The sequence below is a fragment of the Triturus cristatus genome, chromosome 11, assembly GCF_964204655.1.
Source record: "Triturus cristatus chromosome 11, aTriCri1.1, whole genome shotgun sequence".
NCBI classification, from domain to species: domain Eukaryota; kingdom Metazoa; phylum Chordata; class Amphibia; order Caudata; family Salamandridae; genus Triturus; species Triturus cristatus.
The window spans coordinates 213050177-213066775 of record NC_140594.1 but is presented as its reverse complement, the minus strand read 5'-3'; the positions used below and the strand labels follow the sequence as shown (position 1 = coordinate 213066775).

The window sequence follows — 16599 nt, the reverse complement described above, 5'->3', positions numbered from 1 at the left end:
ACAAGTAAGTTGTAACAAGTCTTGAGTCTTTAATTCTGTAGAGTAATCTTCTTATTCTGTCACTCATGTGACTGGTCGTAAGCACAAAAAGCCAACACGTGTTTCGTCTTGTATGTACTCGGCTACACAGAAGTTGCGGCGTCTAGGACTACTTCGGACCATACTTAGCTTTACAGGACGTATAAGGATCCCTATGTTTACTGGCAACATTAAGCAGGACGCCGCTCTATACAGACACCCATTGTGGGATGGAATTATCACCACATACTATATGACTATACATAAGAAACACTAGCCTTGAAAAAGTCGCGGGTGCACTGCCCTTGATTGCGACGAAAAACGTGTTGGCTTTTGGTGCTTACGACCAGTCACATGAGTGACAGAATAAGAAGATTACTCTACAGAATTAAAGACTCAAGCCTTGTTACAACTTACTTGTGTTGTGGATACATACTGTTTTGAAAAAAGTTAATGGATTACTACTGATACACTTTGATTTATATAATCTACGTGTGCTAAGGATTTTGTAAATAAGAGGGTGAGGGAAAGGTGGGAGACAAGTAAGCTAATGCAATTTGAATATTGGGAAAACTGTGGGAAATTGTTAGCGTGGCAGACAAAGAAAGATCGGGTGAGGAATGTTATTCAAGAAATGAAGTGTCAGAATACAGGCAAGGTTTTGACCAATAAAAAAGAAATTGAAGAGGCTTTTTATAACTATTTTGGTACTCTATGAAGATAGATTGGTGTCATCAGAAGAAGAGAGAAGTAGGTGGCTTAGAGAGGGGGAGGTAGCGTCATTGGAGGATGAAAAAACTGCTTTATTGAATACGCCAATTCTAGAGGGGGAGATAGAAGAGATACTAAAGAAGGGTAAGCGGGGGAAGGCTTCGGGTCCAGATAGCCTTCTCTTAGAAGTATATATTACATTAAAGGAGGTGCTGACCCCTTTTTTGACGAGATTGCTTAATGAGATATTTATGCAAGGGACAGCCCAACCAGGTTCCTGGTCAGAAGCTACAATTTCATTGATTTTAAAACCAGACAAATGTAAGAACAGGTGTGAAGCCTATAGGCCGGTGTCGCTTTTAAACTGCGATTATAAGATCTTTTCTAAAATCCTGGCAGACAGGCTTAAAGGCCTAATATGAGATTTGGTTCACACGGCTCAAAAAGGCTTTATGACCGGAAGGTCGCTACATGAGTTAACCTCTGATAGGGACTATAGATTTGGCAGAAACAAACATGGTACCTTTGGCGGTCATTGCCTTAGACGCCACTAAGGCTTTTGACTGGGTAAATTGGGCTTTTCTGAAATCTGTTCTGGAAACCGCCAATTTGGGGGATAGGTTTTGTAGAGCAATCGCGGGGTTTTATAAGTCCCCAAAAGCAAGAGTTTTAGTAAATGGAGCACTAACATCAGCCTTCAATATAAAGAGAGGGACAAGACAAGGTTGCCCGTTGTCTCCTTTACTCTTTAATTTATATATGGAACCTTTAGTTAATAAGTCTTTCTCCTTCCTTGTGCTTCAACGCGAACACTCAAACAAATTATTGATGACCATGTGCCAAGATCGAACGTGGAAACTTATTATGAAGTTTAGAAGGAATTTGCGGTTAGAGTATCTACCAGAAAAAGTGTTACCAAAGGTAAATAGATTGTTCTTCTCTGCAGAAAGAAATAGTGCATGTCCCTTTAAATAAAAAAATAAGAGCTACTTTCATATCTCGCTGAGCTGAGGGTCGTATAGTCCATCCAGTCATGAAAGCAACTCTTTATCCCATTCAGCCTTCCAAAGCCTTTGCCTATATCCTACCTGTCCCTTCCCGGTGGCTTGGTGCCTGAACCTTAGTGCAGAGGTGTAGTGCTGCGGCCAGGGCAGCTGACTTCAGAGCACAGGGTTCACGGTTCAATTCCCGGCTCTGGTGGCAGCTCAGCACCAAGTGACTCTGGGCAATAGCTCACTTAATTTCCACGACGGCCCCCAGCGCCTTGAGACCCATAAGGGTGAGTAGTTTGCGCTTTACAAATACGGATTTATTAACCTGTGCTTCCCAGGAATGTAAATTGGAAAGGGTTTCTAATTTACCCATATCACTAATCGGTATTTTAGCAACTTTATTATCTCTTTAGAAGGAAACTTGCAGGCTTGTTCATTTAAACGAGCGCTCTGAAGTAGCCAAAAGGAGACACTTTGCAAAACTAAATGGTACATATTCTTTAATTGTATTAATGTTTTCTCTGTAAATCAGTTTAGTGTGGCAGAGAAAAGAAAGGCCTTTCTAGGAGGTTTAAAATTAATGCCATCAGGATTTCTCAGTGATGCAATGCTGGCTGCTGACATCTGTTGTCATCTTTAGGTCACAAGTATAAATGGTGGCATTACTGAAACTAAGCCTTCCATTATTTTAAGGCTGGTAAATTGAGCACCAATAAATTGGGTAATAGTTACACGTGTTAACTAGTACAGGTAGACCGTGCAGTGTAGTTTTAAAGCATTATAAAAAAGTGAAACATAACTTGTTTTGCAGTGTCAGCCTGTTCCTGATTCATGTGCTCCATTATCCTGTCATATAATGGTTCAGCTCAGAATAGCACTTTGTTTATTGGAATTGTGGGTGTGGTCACTGATTCCAGATGATTGATGTGGAAAATGTAACAAAGTTCTGTAGAATATAAAGGCAGCTTTGCACCATCATAGGTGAGAGATCAGACTTCTCTAGGGACCCCTGACATACCATTGAAGATGTCACTGGATTTTTCACAGTTTTTAGTATTTGTTTTAATTATTATTTTATTTATTCCCCACTCCAAGAAAATGACTGTTGTACTGTACGGTTGTGGTAGACCTTTTTACTAATTATGCACACCTTATTCCTTTACACATATTGCCTTCTGCTTCCCAACTAGCTATGATTTTTGTGAGAGACTTTGTGACATGGCCTTCAGAAATTATGCTGAGCCATAGATTAAGTACCGTCAACATCAAGTCTAGTAGTCCCCGCCCCAAATTGATCAGACTGAGCGAATGAATCAATCCCTGGAGCAGTATGTCCATTGTTATAAGATGCAACAGCTAGTTACTTGGTTGCCATTATCCAAACTAAGTTATAATAACTTTATGTATTCTATGACATTCCTATTTATTTTGTTCCTTTTGGTTTTCATCCTAATTTGTTTCTTATATTGGACACTCCACCTCTGTCCCATCGGTCACTGCTTTATTATCCACCATCCCTTCAGTACAGACAATTGTACTACTTCACTGACAACAAGCCAAGGATAGCTACAAACCTTTATTTGTCTCCATCAAAAGACACCAATGTATAAAAAAGGATAATTATTTTGGTTGTTCTCCCGTTTCTTGTCTTTGCCTGGTTTCATTCCCAAATTTGCAGCTAGATTTGTTGGCCCATTTTCCTGTGAGATTTGTGATGGTACAGGTAGCCATGGTCTTAGCTCTTCCCAAAGGGTGGCAGATACATCTGGTAATTCACATTTCCAGAGTAAAGCCTTTCACACCTAAACCTACCTTTCCTGCACCCCAGCTGTCAAAGATGGATATGTGAAGTTTGATGTAGGGACCCTGATTTTTTCCAGCAGAGTGAAAAGACCGCTGCAATATCTAATGGTCTGACAGGGATTAACAGACATCACACCGCTCTGGGGAACCTGCCAGATACGGTGCTGCTCCTAGATTGGTGGCCTCCTTCCATAAGAAGTTCTCCTGCAAACCAGCATCCAGAAGTAAATGCCCTAGGGGGGGTCAGGGTACTTTCGAAAATAAGTTTGGTCAACGTAGATGGGGGAACAATGAAGCTGAGTTTAGCCGAGGACCAAGTTAATAAGAGCGACAGAAAGCAACAGTGTCTCATATCTTGACAATCTGGGCATTGGTTAGAGGTCAAAAGCAATGCACTGCAGTGGTGAGAGTTTGAAACTAAGACAGTATTCCCAGATCTGCATCAAGATATACTGGTGCTGCCACAACATACAGGCATGGTGGAAGCCCCACGGCAGAAGCATCAATGGCAGAAAAATATTTGTAGTCGGCTAAACCTCAGGACTCGTTCACATTACAAAAAGGATGCTTCTCTCTCTTTCTTTATAAGTTGTTTTAATTTTTGTTGCTGTTACTCAGATACCTGGAGGGATACTTCCTTTGAAGAACTTTAAGCATGTTGTTTACTTTTCAGAAGAACATCCACCTTCCCACTGGCACCCCTAGAATCCTCTAACTCTCTGCTCTTTTGATGTCCCTCACCTCTCCTCCATTCAAAGCACTTCATTTTCAGTTGGGTACACTGGTGATGGCTAGGAAATCTCAGACTCAAACCCCGGTGATACCTAAGTCACCGAGACAGTCCCCTCTCTTTATGGAATCTTTGGGAGCATTCCTGGCTCTTAAAAACATAAAGAGCAGTCAAGAAATGGATGCCACTACAGTATGCAAAGACCTCACGTCACCTATCCAGAACATTCTCCAGTGCATGGTTGCCCATTCCACTATTCAAGACTTAATGTTGCATGATGCCTAATCCCTTGACAGGTTGGCTGTGGCAGTAGACACACAAAAATACATATTGAGGCAACACCTAGGTGGGTACACAAATGAAATTCCAATAATAATCCGAAATCTTCACTATGAGGACATTTTACACACACACATAATTCACACTTCCATCCATCGTAATAATGTACTTGTGTGTTCTTTGTTTAGGATGTGGAGAATTGTGGGGAGGCTAGGAAAAAGCAAGATGGTGAATTAACACCTACCTCCCCTAAATATTAGCTTTGTAATGCATAATCCTCACTTGAATTAAATGCTCATTATTTACCATGTGTTGTGCTGAATGTGTGGAATTGCTTGCAACTAAGTACATCTGGTCTCATCAGTTAGTTGATGATGAGTAATTCCTGGAACAATAACCCATGTTTCCCCGAGTTTCCTCCATCTGCAGCCCCCGGCTTTCCAAAGCTCTCTGCTTTCTTTGCAAGGGGATTGTTGATAGTTGGACTGATTTCTTTCGTCTGACAGCACACGATTAAGAGCTGTTATCTCCATACACTTTGATGTCCATATTTGTCTTAGCCTCTAGTGAAAGGTGACACGGCTTGTGTGGTTACGTATGCATATATCCTTTGTGAAGGGATTGGGGTGGAAGCGGGCTTGATGGGAACTGTTTTAAGCTGTAATTATCGCGGTTTCTTTTTTTCCTTGAACCGCACCAGGTAGTTCTAGTTGGGTCTACTTGTCCCTGAGCAGTTTTTGGTTTGCTAATAACTTTGGCCACGTTTGACAAATCTTCACAAATTTTCCAAAAACAAATTTCATCCGCCTCAGTTCCTCCCTGGAAAGTTTCGGAGTGGCCCATCAATTTGGAGCTAAGAAAAAAAAAAAGGTGGTCCCAAAACGCAAAATCCCCATATCTGAAAGAAACACGTTAGATTCCTCACCTTAGAATATCCCCAGGCGTCAGACTGGATCCGGAAGATTTTTCGTCAGCAATACCCCTTGCGCGTCGCTAGGCGTCGTCTGCGGCTCCGCGTCCGTCGTCGGCGTCGTGCGCCGGAATGACGTCGTCGGAGTACTTAGACGCCGCCCTCGCGCGCTGACGTCAGTTCTTCTTTTTTCCACGCCAGTATGCGCAGATCCGGGAGAGCTACCCCTTTAGTCATTTTTTGACTAACTTTTTCGATCCTTTTTGATCTTGTCTCGACTTCGGTGCCGGTAGGATGCCTGGTTTTAAAGCCTGTGCTGACTGTAGCCGCTTGATGTCTGTTACGGACCATCACCGCCGGTGCCTTTACTGCTTGGGCCTCAACCACGACGCGGAGTCGTGTTAGGACTGCAAGGCCCTGACCTCGAAGGCTAGACTGGAGCGGTCCCGTAAGCTTCTCGAGACTCGCCACTCGGCTCCGCGCCCCTCTCGATCCCGGTCCAGGAGGAGGTCCAAAGATCGGTCGCGGAGCCGCAGCCGACTTCATCATCGGTCGTCGGGATCCAAGTCTTCGGGTAAGTCGAAGCACTCCAAGAAGTCCAAGAGGCGACACCGCTCTTCGGACTCCCCTCGCCGGTCGCGCGACTCGGCCGAGGGTCAGGGTGGTTCCACCCCCGCGGCTCCGGCGGAGCCGCAGGCGCCGCGCAAGTCCCCATACCCACCGGTCCCTGGGACTGACGCGACGCCGGCGGAAGTCAGTGCCTTCCTCTCGGCCATGAGGAGCCTGGCTCCGCCGTCGACGCCCGCTGGCGCGCCTTCGGGCCCCGCGGACCCGACTAGGCTACCTTGCCTGCCGGCGGCTCCGGCCCCGGCGCCGTTGACGGCTCCGGCCTCGACGCCGCAAGCGCCCGAGGGACCCGTTCCCGAGCCGACGCCGGTCGACCTCGTCACGCCTCCTCCGCCGGCGTCGACACCGGTACCACCGCCGACTCCGCTCGACGTCGAGCCCCAGTTCAGCCCGGCTCCGGGCCCGGCGCCGATACGGCGTCGATGGACGCCGCGTTCGGCGCCGCTGGAGACACATTTTGTCTATCGCCCGGCTCCGATCCTTCCTCCTGTATACCAGGAATCGGATGATGGGGACAACTGGGAGGGATCCGAGGATCCTATGGCCGCTCAGGCTCAAATGTCACAGGACTGGGCAGATGAACTGGGGGAGGCCAGTGGTCTGGATACCTCTACGGACACTGGATTCATCTCTCCTCCGACTGTGGCTTCGGAGGAGGGTGCTGCTTTCTCTGTGGTGCTGCACAAGGCGGCCGCAGCCCTTGGGCTCGAGCTACCTGCTGTGGCTGTGAGGACTAACGTCCTCACTGAGGTGCTTCAGTCTGCAGCAAGCTCCAGTGAGCCTCTGCTGCAATTCAATGAGGCCCTCATTGACGTTCTGCAGGGCACCTGGTCCAAGCCCTCCACAGTTCCTCCTGTGGACAGGAACGTCACCAGGCGCCACCGCCCTGCTCCGGGCGACCCCAGTTTTCTGTCCCAACACCCTACCCCCGAGAGCCTGGTTATCCAGGCCTCTACCTCCCAATCCTCCTTCCCGACCGCTCCGCCGGACCGGGATTCCAAGAGACTGGAACAGTTTGGCAAGAAGCTGTTCTCCTCCCTTAGTTTGGGCCTGCGGTCTTTGAACACCGCCTGTCTCTTGGACCGTTATTCCCACTCTCTGTGGGATGCGGTGGAGGACATGCTGCCCCTGTGTCCGGAGGAGGTCCAGACACGACTTACCCAGGCTCTGGCCGATGCGAGGGATGCAGCGTGACATACTATCCGATGTGGGCTTGACACTACGGACTCGCTGGGTAGGGCAATTTCTACCACAGTGGCGCTTAGACGTCACGCCTGACTGCGGTCCACGTCCTTTTCGGGCGATGTCCAGAGCACTCTCATGGACATGCCCTTTGATGGCACTCGCCTTTTTGGCGAGAAAGCGGACAGTGTGCTGAATCGCTTTAAGGACTCCCGGGCTACGGCCAAGTCTTTGGGCCTCTCGGCCCCGCGATCGCAAACTTCCGCCTTTCGCCCCTTTCGTGGCCAAGGAAGGGGTGCCTCCTCACGTACGCCTAGCCACCAGCCGCAGAACCAACCTGCGCGTGGTCGCGGACGTGGTTTCCGCCGAGGCGGTTCTGGAGGACGACGCGGTCAGCCCACATCCACCCCGGCAGCATCCGCCTCAAAGCCTTCCTAGTCCGAGCTTTCAGGCCCATTCCACGCCAGTGGGCGGCAGAGTTCGCCATCACCTGCTCCACTGGCGGTCCATCACATCGGACAGGTGGGTGCTGCAAATCGTCCGAAGGGGCTACTCCCTCCCCTTCGAGACGACCCCTCCAGCCATGCCACCGCAGCACCACCGTATCTCGGGGGATCATTTGAATCTTCTCCATGAGGAAGTTTCGGCCCTCTTGGCCAAGGGGGCCGTTGAGCGCGTTCCGAGCCCAGAAGTAGGTCGTGGTTGTTATTCCCACTACTTTCTGGTTCCCAAGAAGGGCAAAGGGGGCCTACGCCCTATCTTGGACCTCCGGAACGTCAATGCCTTCCTCCGGAAGGAGAGGTTCAAGATGTTAACTTTGGCTCAGGTTCTAGCTGCCCTCGACCCTGGAGACTGGATGGTGGCGTTGGACTTGCAGGACGCATATTTCCACATCCCCGTCCTGCCGGCCCACCGGCGTTACCTGCGGTTCACGGTGGGTCAAGAGCACTTTCAGTTAACCGTGCTCCCCTTCGGCCTCACCTGTGCCCCTCGGGTGTTCACGAAAGTGATGGCGGTGGTCGCAGCTCATCTGCGCAGATCAGGGGTTCCAGTCTTCCCCTATCTCGACGACTGGTTGCTGAAGGCGGGCTCGCCCCAGGCAGTCGTCTCCCACCTCCAGACTACGGCGGATCTCCTGCATTTGCTGGGGTTTTCCATCAACGTGCTGAAGTCACACCTGAGTCCCTCTCAGAAGCTCCTCTTCATCGGAGCGGTTCTCGATTCGGCGCAGTTCCGGGTCTATCCACCGGAACAGCGGGTCCGGGATATTCAGGCCCTGATTCCCATCTTTCGGCCTCTATCCTGGGTTTCGGTCAGGCTAGTGGTGCGGCTTCTGGGGCTGATGGCCTCCTGCATCCTACTAGTGCATCACGCCAGACGGCGCATGCGGGCTCTGCTGTGGGACCTGAAGTTTCAGTGGGCCCAGCATCACGGCAACCTGTCCGACCATGTCTTGATCTCGGAGGGCACTGCACAGCAGTTGCAGTGGTGGCTCACGGACCGCGATTGGGTCATGGGCAGAAGCCTCTCCCTTCCCCAACCGGAGCATGTCGTAGTGACGGATGCGTCCCTCCTGGGATGGGGTGGCCATATGGGAGAGGCGGAGATCAGAGGCCTCTGGAATCCGGTGGAGTCTCGTCTCCACATCAACCTGTTGGAGTTGAGAGCGATCCAGCTTGCACTGAAAGCCTTCCTTCCCTCTGTCAGGGGCAGTGTCGTGCAGGTGTTCACGGACAACACCACCGCCATGTGGTATTGCAACAAACAGGGCGGGGTGGGGTCGTGGACCCTTTGTCAGGAGGCTCTGCGCCTCTGGACGTGGCTGGAACACCAGGGCGTCACCCTAGTGGTTCAACATCTGGCGGGCTCTCTGAACGCCAGAGCAGACGAACTTAGCCGCCGGTGCATGATGGATCACGAATGGCGTCTGAACTCCGAAGTGGCGCAAGGTCTCTTTCAGCAGTGGGGAGAGCCTTGGTTAGATCTATTCGCCACCGAAGAGAACGCGCAATGTCAGCAGTTCTGCGCGTTTGAATTTCCAAGGCGGCACTCGCTCGGCGACGCTTTTCGTCACGAGTGGAGTTGCGGTCTGTTGTACGCCTTTCCGCCTATACCACTTCTGCCCAGAGTGCTGAAGAAGATCAGGCACGACCGGGCCCAAGTCATCTTGGTGGCTCCGGATTGGGCACGAAGGTACTGGTATCCCGAGCTACTCAGTATGTTGACCGATCCTCCGATACGTCTGCCCCTTCGGGAGGATCTTCTGTCGCAGCAGCAGGGGACGGTCCTCCACCCGAACCTGTCCAGCCTCCACCTCCATGCGTGGAGATTGAACGGCGGCAGTTGATGCCATTTGACTTGCCTCCTGAAGTGTCTGATATCATTCTGGCAGCCAGGCGTCCCTCCACAAAGACGGTATACGCCTGCCGGTGGAACAAATTTGTGGCATGGTGCACAGCAAAGGCTGTGGATCCCCTTTCCGCCCCTCTTTCTGTGGTTCTACTGTTTCTTCTTTCTTTGGCCCGGCAGGGCTCTGCCCTGGGCACCCTGAAAGGTTATCTTGCTGCCATCTCTGCCTTCTTGCGGCTTCCTGATCAGCCTTCTCTTTTCAAGTCCCCTGTAGTTACACGCTTTCTAAAGGGCATTACTCACACGTTCCCTCCTGTCCCTTTTGTAATGCCTCAGTGGGACTTGAATCTTGTTCTCACATTTCTAATTTGCGCTCCCTTTGAGCCTCTTCATAATTGTCCTCTTCGTCTGCTGACGCTTAAGACTGCTTTTCTGGTAGCCATCACCTCGGCTAGACGGGTGAGTGAGCTCCAGGCTTTATCTTCAAAGCCTCCTTTTCTCTCTGTTCATCCGGACAAGGTTGTCCTTCTGCCTCGTCCCTCCTTTCTTCCGAAAGTGGTGACTCCATTTCATCTTGGGCAGTCTGTCACCTTGCCCACCTTCTTTCCGCCTCCGCATCCTTCCAAAGAGGAAGAGAGGCTCCACCGTCTGGACCCAAAACGTGCGCTCTCCTTTTATCTGGACCGCACAAAGCAGTTCCGGGTGGACGACCAACTTTTCGTTGGATACGTGGGTGCTAAGAAGGGGAAAGCTGTGCACAAACGGACCATCTCTCGGTGGGTCGTTTTGTGCATCAAAATTTGTTATTCCTTGGCAAAAAAGGACCCTCCTGTTGGGCTGCGCGCCCATTCTACTCGGGCCACAGCGGCTACTACTGCTTTGGGACGGGGTGTCCCTTTGCAGGACATCTGTCAGGCGGCGACGTGGGCTTCGCTACACATGTTTGCCAGGCATTATTGCCTTGACGCCAAGTCCGGAGGGATGGCTTCTTTGGCCGTTCTGTCCTCCAGGACTTTCTGGTGTGATCTTGGTTCGCAGACCCACCACTGGGGATGGTATTGCTTGGGTATCTATTCTAAGGTGAGGAATCTAACTAACGTGTTTCTTTCAGATGAACAAGTTACTTACCTTCGGTAACGATGTATCTGTAAGAAACATTAGTTAGATTCCTCACCGACCCACCCATCCTCCCCGTTCTGCGAACTGACATCTAGGGTTAAGGTTATCCTTTTCAGGCCCCCAGATTTTATTTTTGGCACCAGTGTCGGTCTTTGCATGGCTCTGCGTTCCTGGCGCGGAAAGCTATGTACAAGAACTGACGACAGCACGTGAGAGCGGCGTCTAAGTACTCCGTCATTCTGGCGCACGACGACGGACGCGGAGCCGCAGACGACGCCTAGCGACGCGCAAGGGGTATTGCTGACGAAAAATCTTCCGGATCCAGTCTGACGCCTGGGGATATTCTAACGTGAGGAATCTAACTAATGTTTCTTACAGATGCATCGTTACCGAAGGTAAGTAACTTGTTCTTATTCTCCATAGATTTCTTTAAGACTGGCTACTTCAAAAACAATTGAACAGAATTACACCAAATTCGACAGGAAGGTAGATGGATCATGGTCCACAGATTGTGCTTTTGTGATTTGATGTAAATCCGTTTAGTGTTTTTTGAGAAATTAAGGGTAAAATTGATATATAGATATTTGGAATCTTGCGAGAACGCAAATGGAGCTATGTGACTGAGGGAGGGCCAATCTTTCCTTTGAACCTTAGTGCTTGCACAGGAGCAAAAGGCTCCTGCAAGTCTCGCAATAACAAGTGCTCTGATTGGCTGGCTGTTAGTTTTAGAAATTAAATGGGCGCCATTACTGTTTACTATGAAAAATTGCATGTGTTGTGAAAATGAAGTAAAAAAGCTGCATTAGGGGGCAGCAGCAAACCATCCTATACCCCTAGAGGCATGTAAGTTATTAGTACTGTGTTAAAAGTAAATCTGTGTGTGGAAAAAAAAAAAGAAATTACTATCTTGCGGGACTTTCACAGGATCAGGATTAGTAAAAATAGTAGATGAGTTGTGAATAAACTATTGTGAGGAATGGATATTGTGCACCTTATTGAGAGGAGGTGTGTGAGATATAAGTACTGTGATGAATAGAATGTAAAAATTGTTACGATCTCGTGAGACATTCTTGAGATTGTGATAAGTAGGACGGAGTAGTTGGTCTTTTAATACACCTGTCATTTGAGAAAGAAGTCTGAAAGGAGAGGCCAGTCCCTCCCCACACTCTGCTACGCACACCCATCATTACAGGGAGAGGTCTCCACAGAGGCCAGTCCCTCCACACACAAAAAAACTAGAAATCCACTGAAAAAGCAAAGGTTAAAGTAACATTATAGTTAGGTGAATTTTTCAGTGACAACATTAATGTTTTGAACAAAAAAAACTTGAGAAATTCATAAGTTATAGTTAGCAGTGCTAACGATAACTTGCACCCCCACCATGCACTGCATATGACATAATTTTTAACATCACTGATGACATCTCAAGTGATAACATTGATGACATCACTAATGACATCAACCAATAAGTGAGTTAGTTTGTTTTATAGTTTACAAAGTGACGGGTAACTACCATATTACTTTTCTACGTAATTTTGTACCGCCTGTGTCCAGCTAATTAGTATGCTCCTAATGCACTATAGATGTGTAGAGGTATTGAACAGGTTATAAATCTTTGTACTGAAGACTAACTCTGTATGCAGGTGACAGTTGATTTGTGTTCATTATGTCCTACACATGTTTTTTGGTACTGTAGAGAACAATTTCAGCAGGGCAAAGAATCTACGTACTACATACTTAGTATTATAAGCAGCCTTGAGGTGTTTGGCAGAATCATATCCGCATCACAATTTCTACTTAACATAGAAGACTGTGTGCACTAGGTTCTAACGTATGTACATGTGGTTGTGTTGCCTCATAAGGTGGGCTATCTGTAACATTTTCAAAACAGTATGAAGTCTGTAGGTAGTATGATCTTTAGCACCTTCAGACCATGGGTATTTAAGAGAATAGTCACTATTTGGACAAGTTTTGCATAGAGTGTACAGAGTTCTTAGTAGATTCCTTTTAATACTCTGGTGTATTTCTCATTAGAGTTTCACTGTCTGCAAAAAACTTGGTAGAGAGTTAACTCTCTCCATAGAGCAGTGATGCTCAAAGTATGGCCTGGGGACCGCATGCGACCCGGCTCTTCTGACCTGTACATGCGCCCCCCTGGTCAACAGCAGTCCGTGGCTGCTTCTCGATTGAGCACTCACATAAAATATGTTTACAAAACGGGCAAGTATTTATGTAAAGGTTAATTGAAGCTAACGAAATGAAGTAACTAGAGTGCCCCTGCACTGCATAACATTAAAAAGCACCTCCCTTTTTAAAGACATCTTGCAGCAAAAGTCTAAAAGTATCACCAAGTGTGTTCAGAATTCAAAAACTGTATTTCATTAACATGCAGAACCACTTCACCTTAGTACATCATGGTATGTCAGTGCATTGAGGAGGATTTTTGTTTAAGTGTTAGTTTTCAAACATGAATTTCGAAACTTTCTTCTCCCACACCCTGATAATGCCAATGGTGAACTAAAAGGTGAGTCAGTTGTAATGTGAACTCTTTGGATGACGTGGGTTTCTATTGTACACGAACAACATTATAGTTTAATAAATTAAATGCAGAATGTTTTGTACAGAAAACATTCTGAAGTAATGTCTTTCGAGCTCCTCCTATGTGATGATGAAGAAAAAGGAGGTAAAACGAAATAAAACGATTGCCTAGAATCACACGATTTGGCTAAATGGAGAAGCTAAGATTAATCCCAAGTTTTTAGTTTCACATTGTGCAAGTAAGACACTAGAAATATATGCATTACCTCTGCTACACTCACCTTACCATCAACCCCTCCCCAACACCTCTCCCCGCAATACTTCCCACCCTCCACCCACTCCCACCAATGTAGCCCTCGGTCACGTCACAGACCAAACTTTGTGGCTCCTGGGAAAATGTTTGCGAGGACCCATGCCATAGAGTAAACCGTGTTAATAATACCCACCTTTCTACTCATATCAATTTCATTTCTCACTGTAGGTTCAGTGACTATTGGTATTAGATACAGGTAAACACTGTCCATAATAGGGTATTAGTTATGTAACAGGGTTTGGCTATCTTGAGGAGCTTGGTTTTCCCTGAATAGGTGTATGCTGATTGAAAACTATGTGCAGGATAGGTAACCCTTTCATCTATGCTTAATAGTCAACATGAACTTGGCTAGCCGTAATGTTTTTGGCATAGGGTTATAGTTACACATAACACAAGCTTGCTTTGTGGTGGTTTTATGTATGATGGCTGTTAAGACACATCATATTCTCCTGAGCTTTTGTGTACTTACTTTCATAGCTCTAATGGTAGACCCTTTATAGAGCAATGTGTACAAAAGAAGCTTGGATGATGTCATCAGTGTTGCCATCAATTGTGTCATTTAAGATGTCATCAGTGATGTCCTAACTGATGTCATAGAACATATTATGAATGATGCATGGCGGGGCACAAGTTGGTTAGCGCTGCTAATGGAGCAAGCTCTAATTTTGAAAGTGTGTTTTAGCAAAATAAATAAAATGAGGCTCCTACTCTGTAAACAGTGAAGGGTGTTGCCTCCTCCCCCCTTTAGGACCGTTATCTGCCAAAATTGGAGATCCCCCTCCTGCATTAAAGAGATCTCTGTGCCTTGACAAGTATCGACTGGGGCAGCGGATTCACTGGAAGTAAACCAGTTACCAGACAGGCTGCCTTGTAAAGGTTAAATGACTCTCCGAGTCATTGGCAACACAAAAACTGCATACATCTATTGTGGACCACGTGCAAGCTCCAGCCTAATATAATTTATCAAACTTTTCTTTATTTACAGGAAAAGATAACTCCTCTGCAAAGTACTGCATGAAAGCCTTGTTAATGAGTTTGTAGTTTATATTAATAGTGTTATGGTCCCATAGGTGGAGTTTCCAGAAGCTCGAATATATGAAGAGACTCTGAACATTTTGCTGTACGAAGCATTGGATGGTCCTGGCCCCGATAATGCTCTGCTTGAGGCAACGGGGGGTGCTGCTGGACGTTCAAATCACCTAGATGAGGACGAAGAGCGCGATCGGATTGAACGTGTACGGAGGATTCATATCAAGCGTCCAGATGACCGGGCTCATCTCCATCAGTGAGAGGTCGATCTATACTCAACAACTCCTAATACAAGGAAGCCGCACTGTTACAATTGGCAATTCCTGCCAAGGGCCACAATGTGACTTTTATTTAAGGTCTGTGAAGTTTGCACCATGCTTTGGATCCAAACCAGGGTCATTGAACATTTATTTTTTCTACAAGTAGTCCTGTCATTACACTTAAAAAAACACTGTATTACTTTTTTAATACACATAATAATGCACCAGTTATTTTCCAGTCAATCTGGAACACGCCGTCCTGAGCATTTTCAGTATTCTACAAAATGTTGTATTGTGCTGTCTTTTTCAATGTTCTTTAAATTCAGGTGATTTCAAAATCACTTGCTCTTCCTACGGTTAGTAGAGCAACAGGTAGGCAAATGTATGTGTAATGTCTTTGTCTATGGTGTAGAAGAACTTTTTTCTCGAATTCTTTTTTTTTCCCTTCCTGCTCCTCTTGAATAAGGTTCATTAAATGTTACTTTTTTTGTATCATGTTTAAGAATCAGACTGTAACAATCTTTGTAATGGTTCTTGTAATACATGCGCAACCATAAATGAACAGTTGTTAAGCTCTCTAGTGTTTTTTCATTGCTAGCGTGGCTAAATACTGTAAACTTTATACAAAATCAATGACTTAGAATATGCTGTTTTTTTGTCAGTCATCCATATTTTTTCATTGTATTTTTTTGGAATAAAAAGAGATTAAAATGCTCTTGTTGCCTATGCACATGCCATTTAATAATATAACTTTGTCATTCTGGTATTCTTCATCTTTGACATTTTGTTTAGTGCAACACAAACGTTATCAATATAGTTGCAAAGTGATATATTTATTTTGTTGTGTTTTTCAAAGACCGGCTGTAAATATAATGCATAGATTAAACCTCCAGTTCTGGATGTGGAGGCTCTGTAACTCAAATATGTATGATTTATATATCACTTCGTACCCCTTAGAAGGTCACTAAAAACTTGGATTTGCATTGGCTACCTGACACCTTTTCAGGAACAGAATTGACGCGGTTTTCGATGCAGTATGGCATTTATCTGTCATATTACTTGCATGAGGTTCACTTCAGGTGTGGAGCTGTGCAGCAACAGGAGTTGTTGCTGAGTGTCTGAATAGATGCAGTCACACACAGCTTCCATTTTTAGATTCCCGCTTCAGATAGCTTTTGCTGTCTGTTTGCCAGACTGTATCGAAACTCTTATCTCAGTTGTCTCCTTATTTCAATGTCTTTCTCCCTTATTGTTGTGTTGGTCTCACTTAGGAGCACTGTTCCAATTAGATAAATTGTATCCTTCTGCTGCATAATTGAGGGAGGGGGGCTTTTTTATTGTTTGGCATTAAGCGCTTATTGCAAGTGCACATTTCTTTGCTCAGTCTCCTTGTTTGTCATGTCTGTAGGGTTCCCTCAGTTCCGTTCAACCCCACCCCCTGTGTTCTGTAGTCTTGCAGTACATTCCTAATCCCCATCGGTCATTAATACTGCTGCCTTCGCTTTAAACCCTCCACTCCTGATCCCACCTATCCCTATTGCTTCCACCTCATCACTCGCCTAGCTTATCACAAGTTTTCTTTCTTTCTCCTTCCTGTTGTTTGAAATATTTAATCTGTAGCTTAAAATCAAGCTGGAGCGATTGCATCGGGTAGGGGGCCAGTCGACTGGAGAACACCGCAGCACACGCGATATCCTTGCCAAATTTCACTCTTTTAAAGTCAAGGAGGCAGTATTACA

At 46.5% G+C, this 16599-nt stretch overlaps 1 protein-coding gene across 3 annotated transcripts in view; it reads left to right on the top strand.

Moving 5' to 3' along the window:
• KCTD10 (potassium channel tetramerization domain containing 10) overlaps positions 1–15575 on the top strand; it is a 60812-nt gene extending 45237 nt beyond the window's left edge. For all 3 annotated transcript variants that reach the window (XM_085632994.1, XM_085632993.1, XM_085632995.1), the window contains exon 7: positions 14642–15575. In XM_085632994.1, the coding sequence (XP_085489120.1) occupies positions 14642–14860 (219 nt within the window). In that variant the 3' untranslated portion in view covers positions 14861–15575. The remainder of the gene's footprint in view (positions 1–14641) is intronic.
• The last annotated feature ends 1024 nt before the right edge of the window (positions 15576–16599 follow it).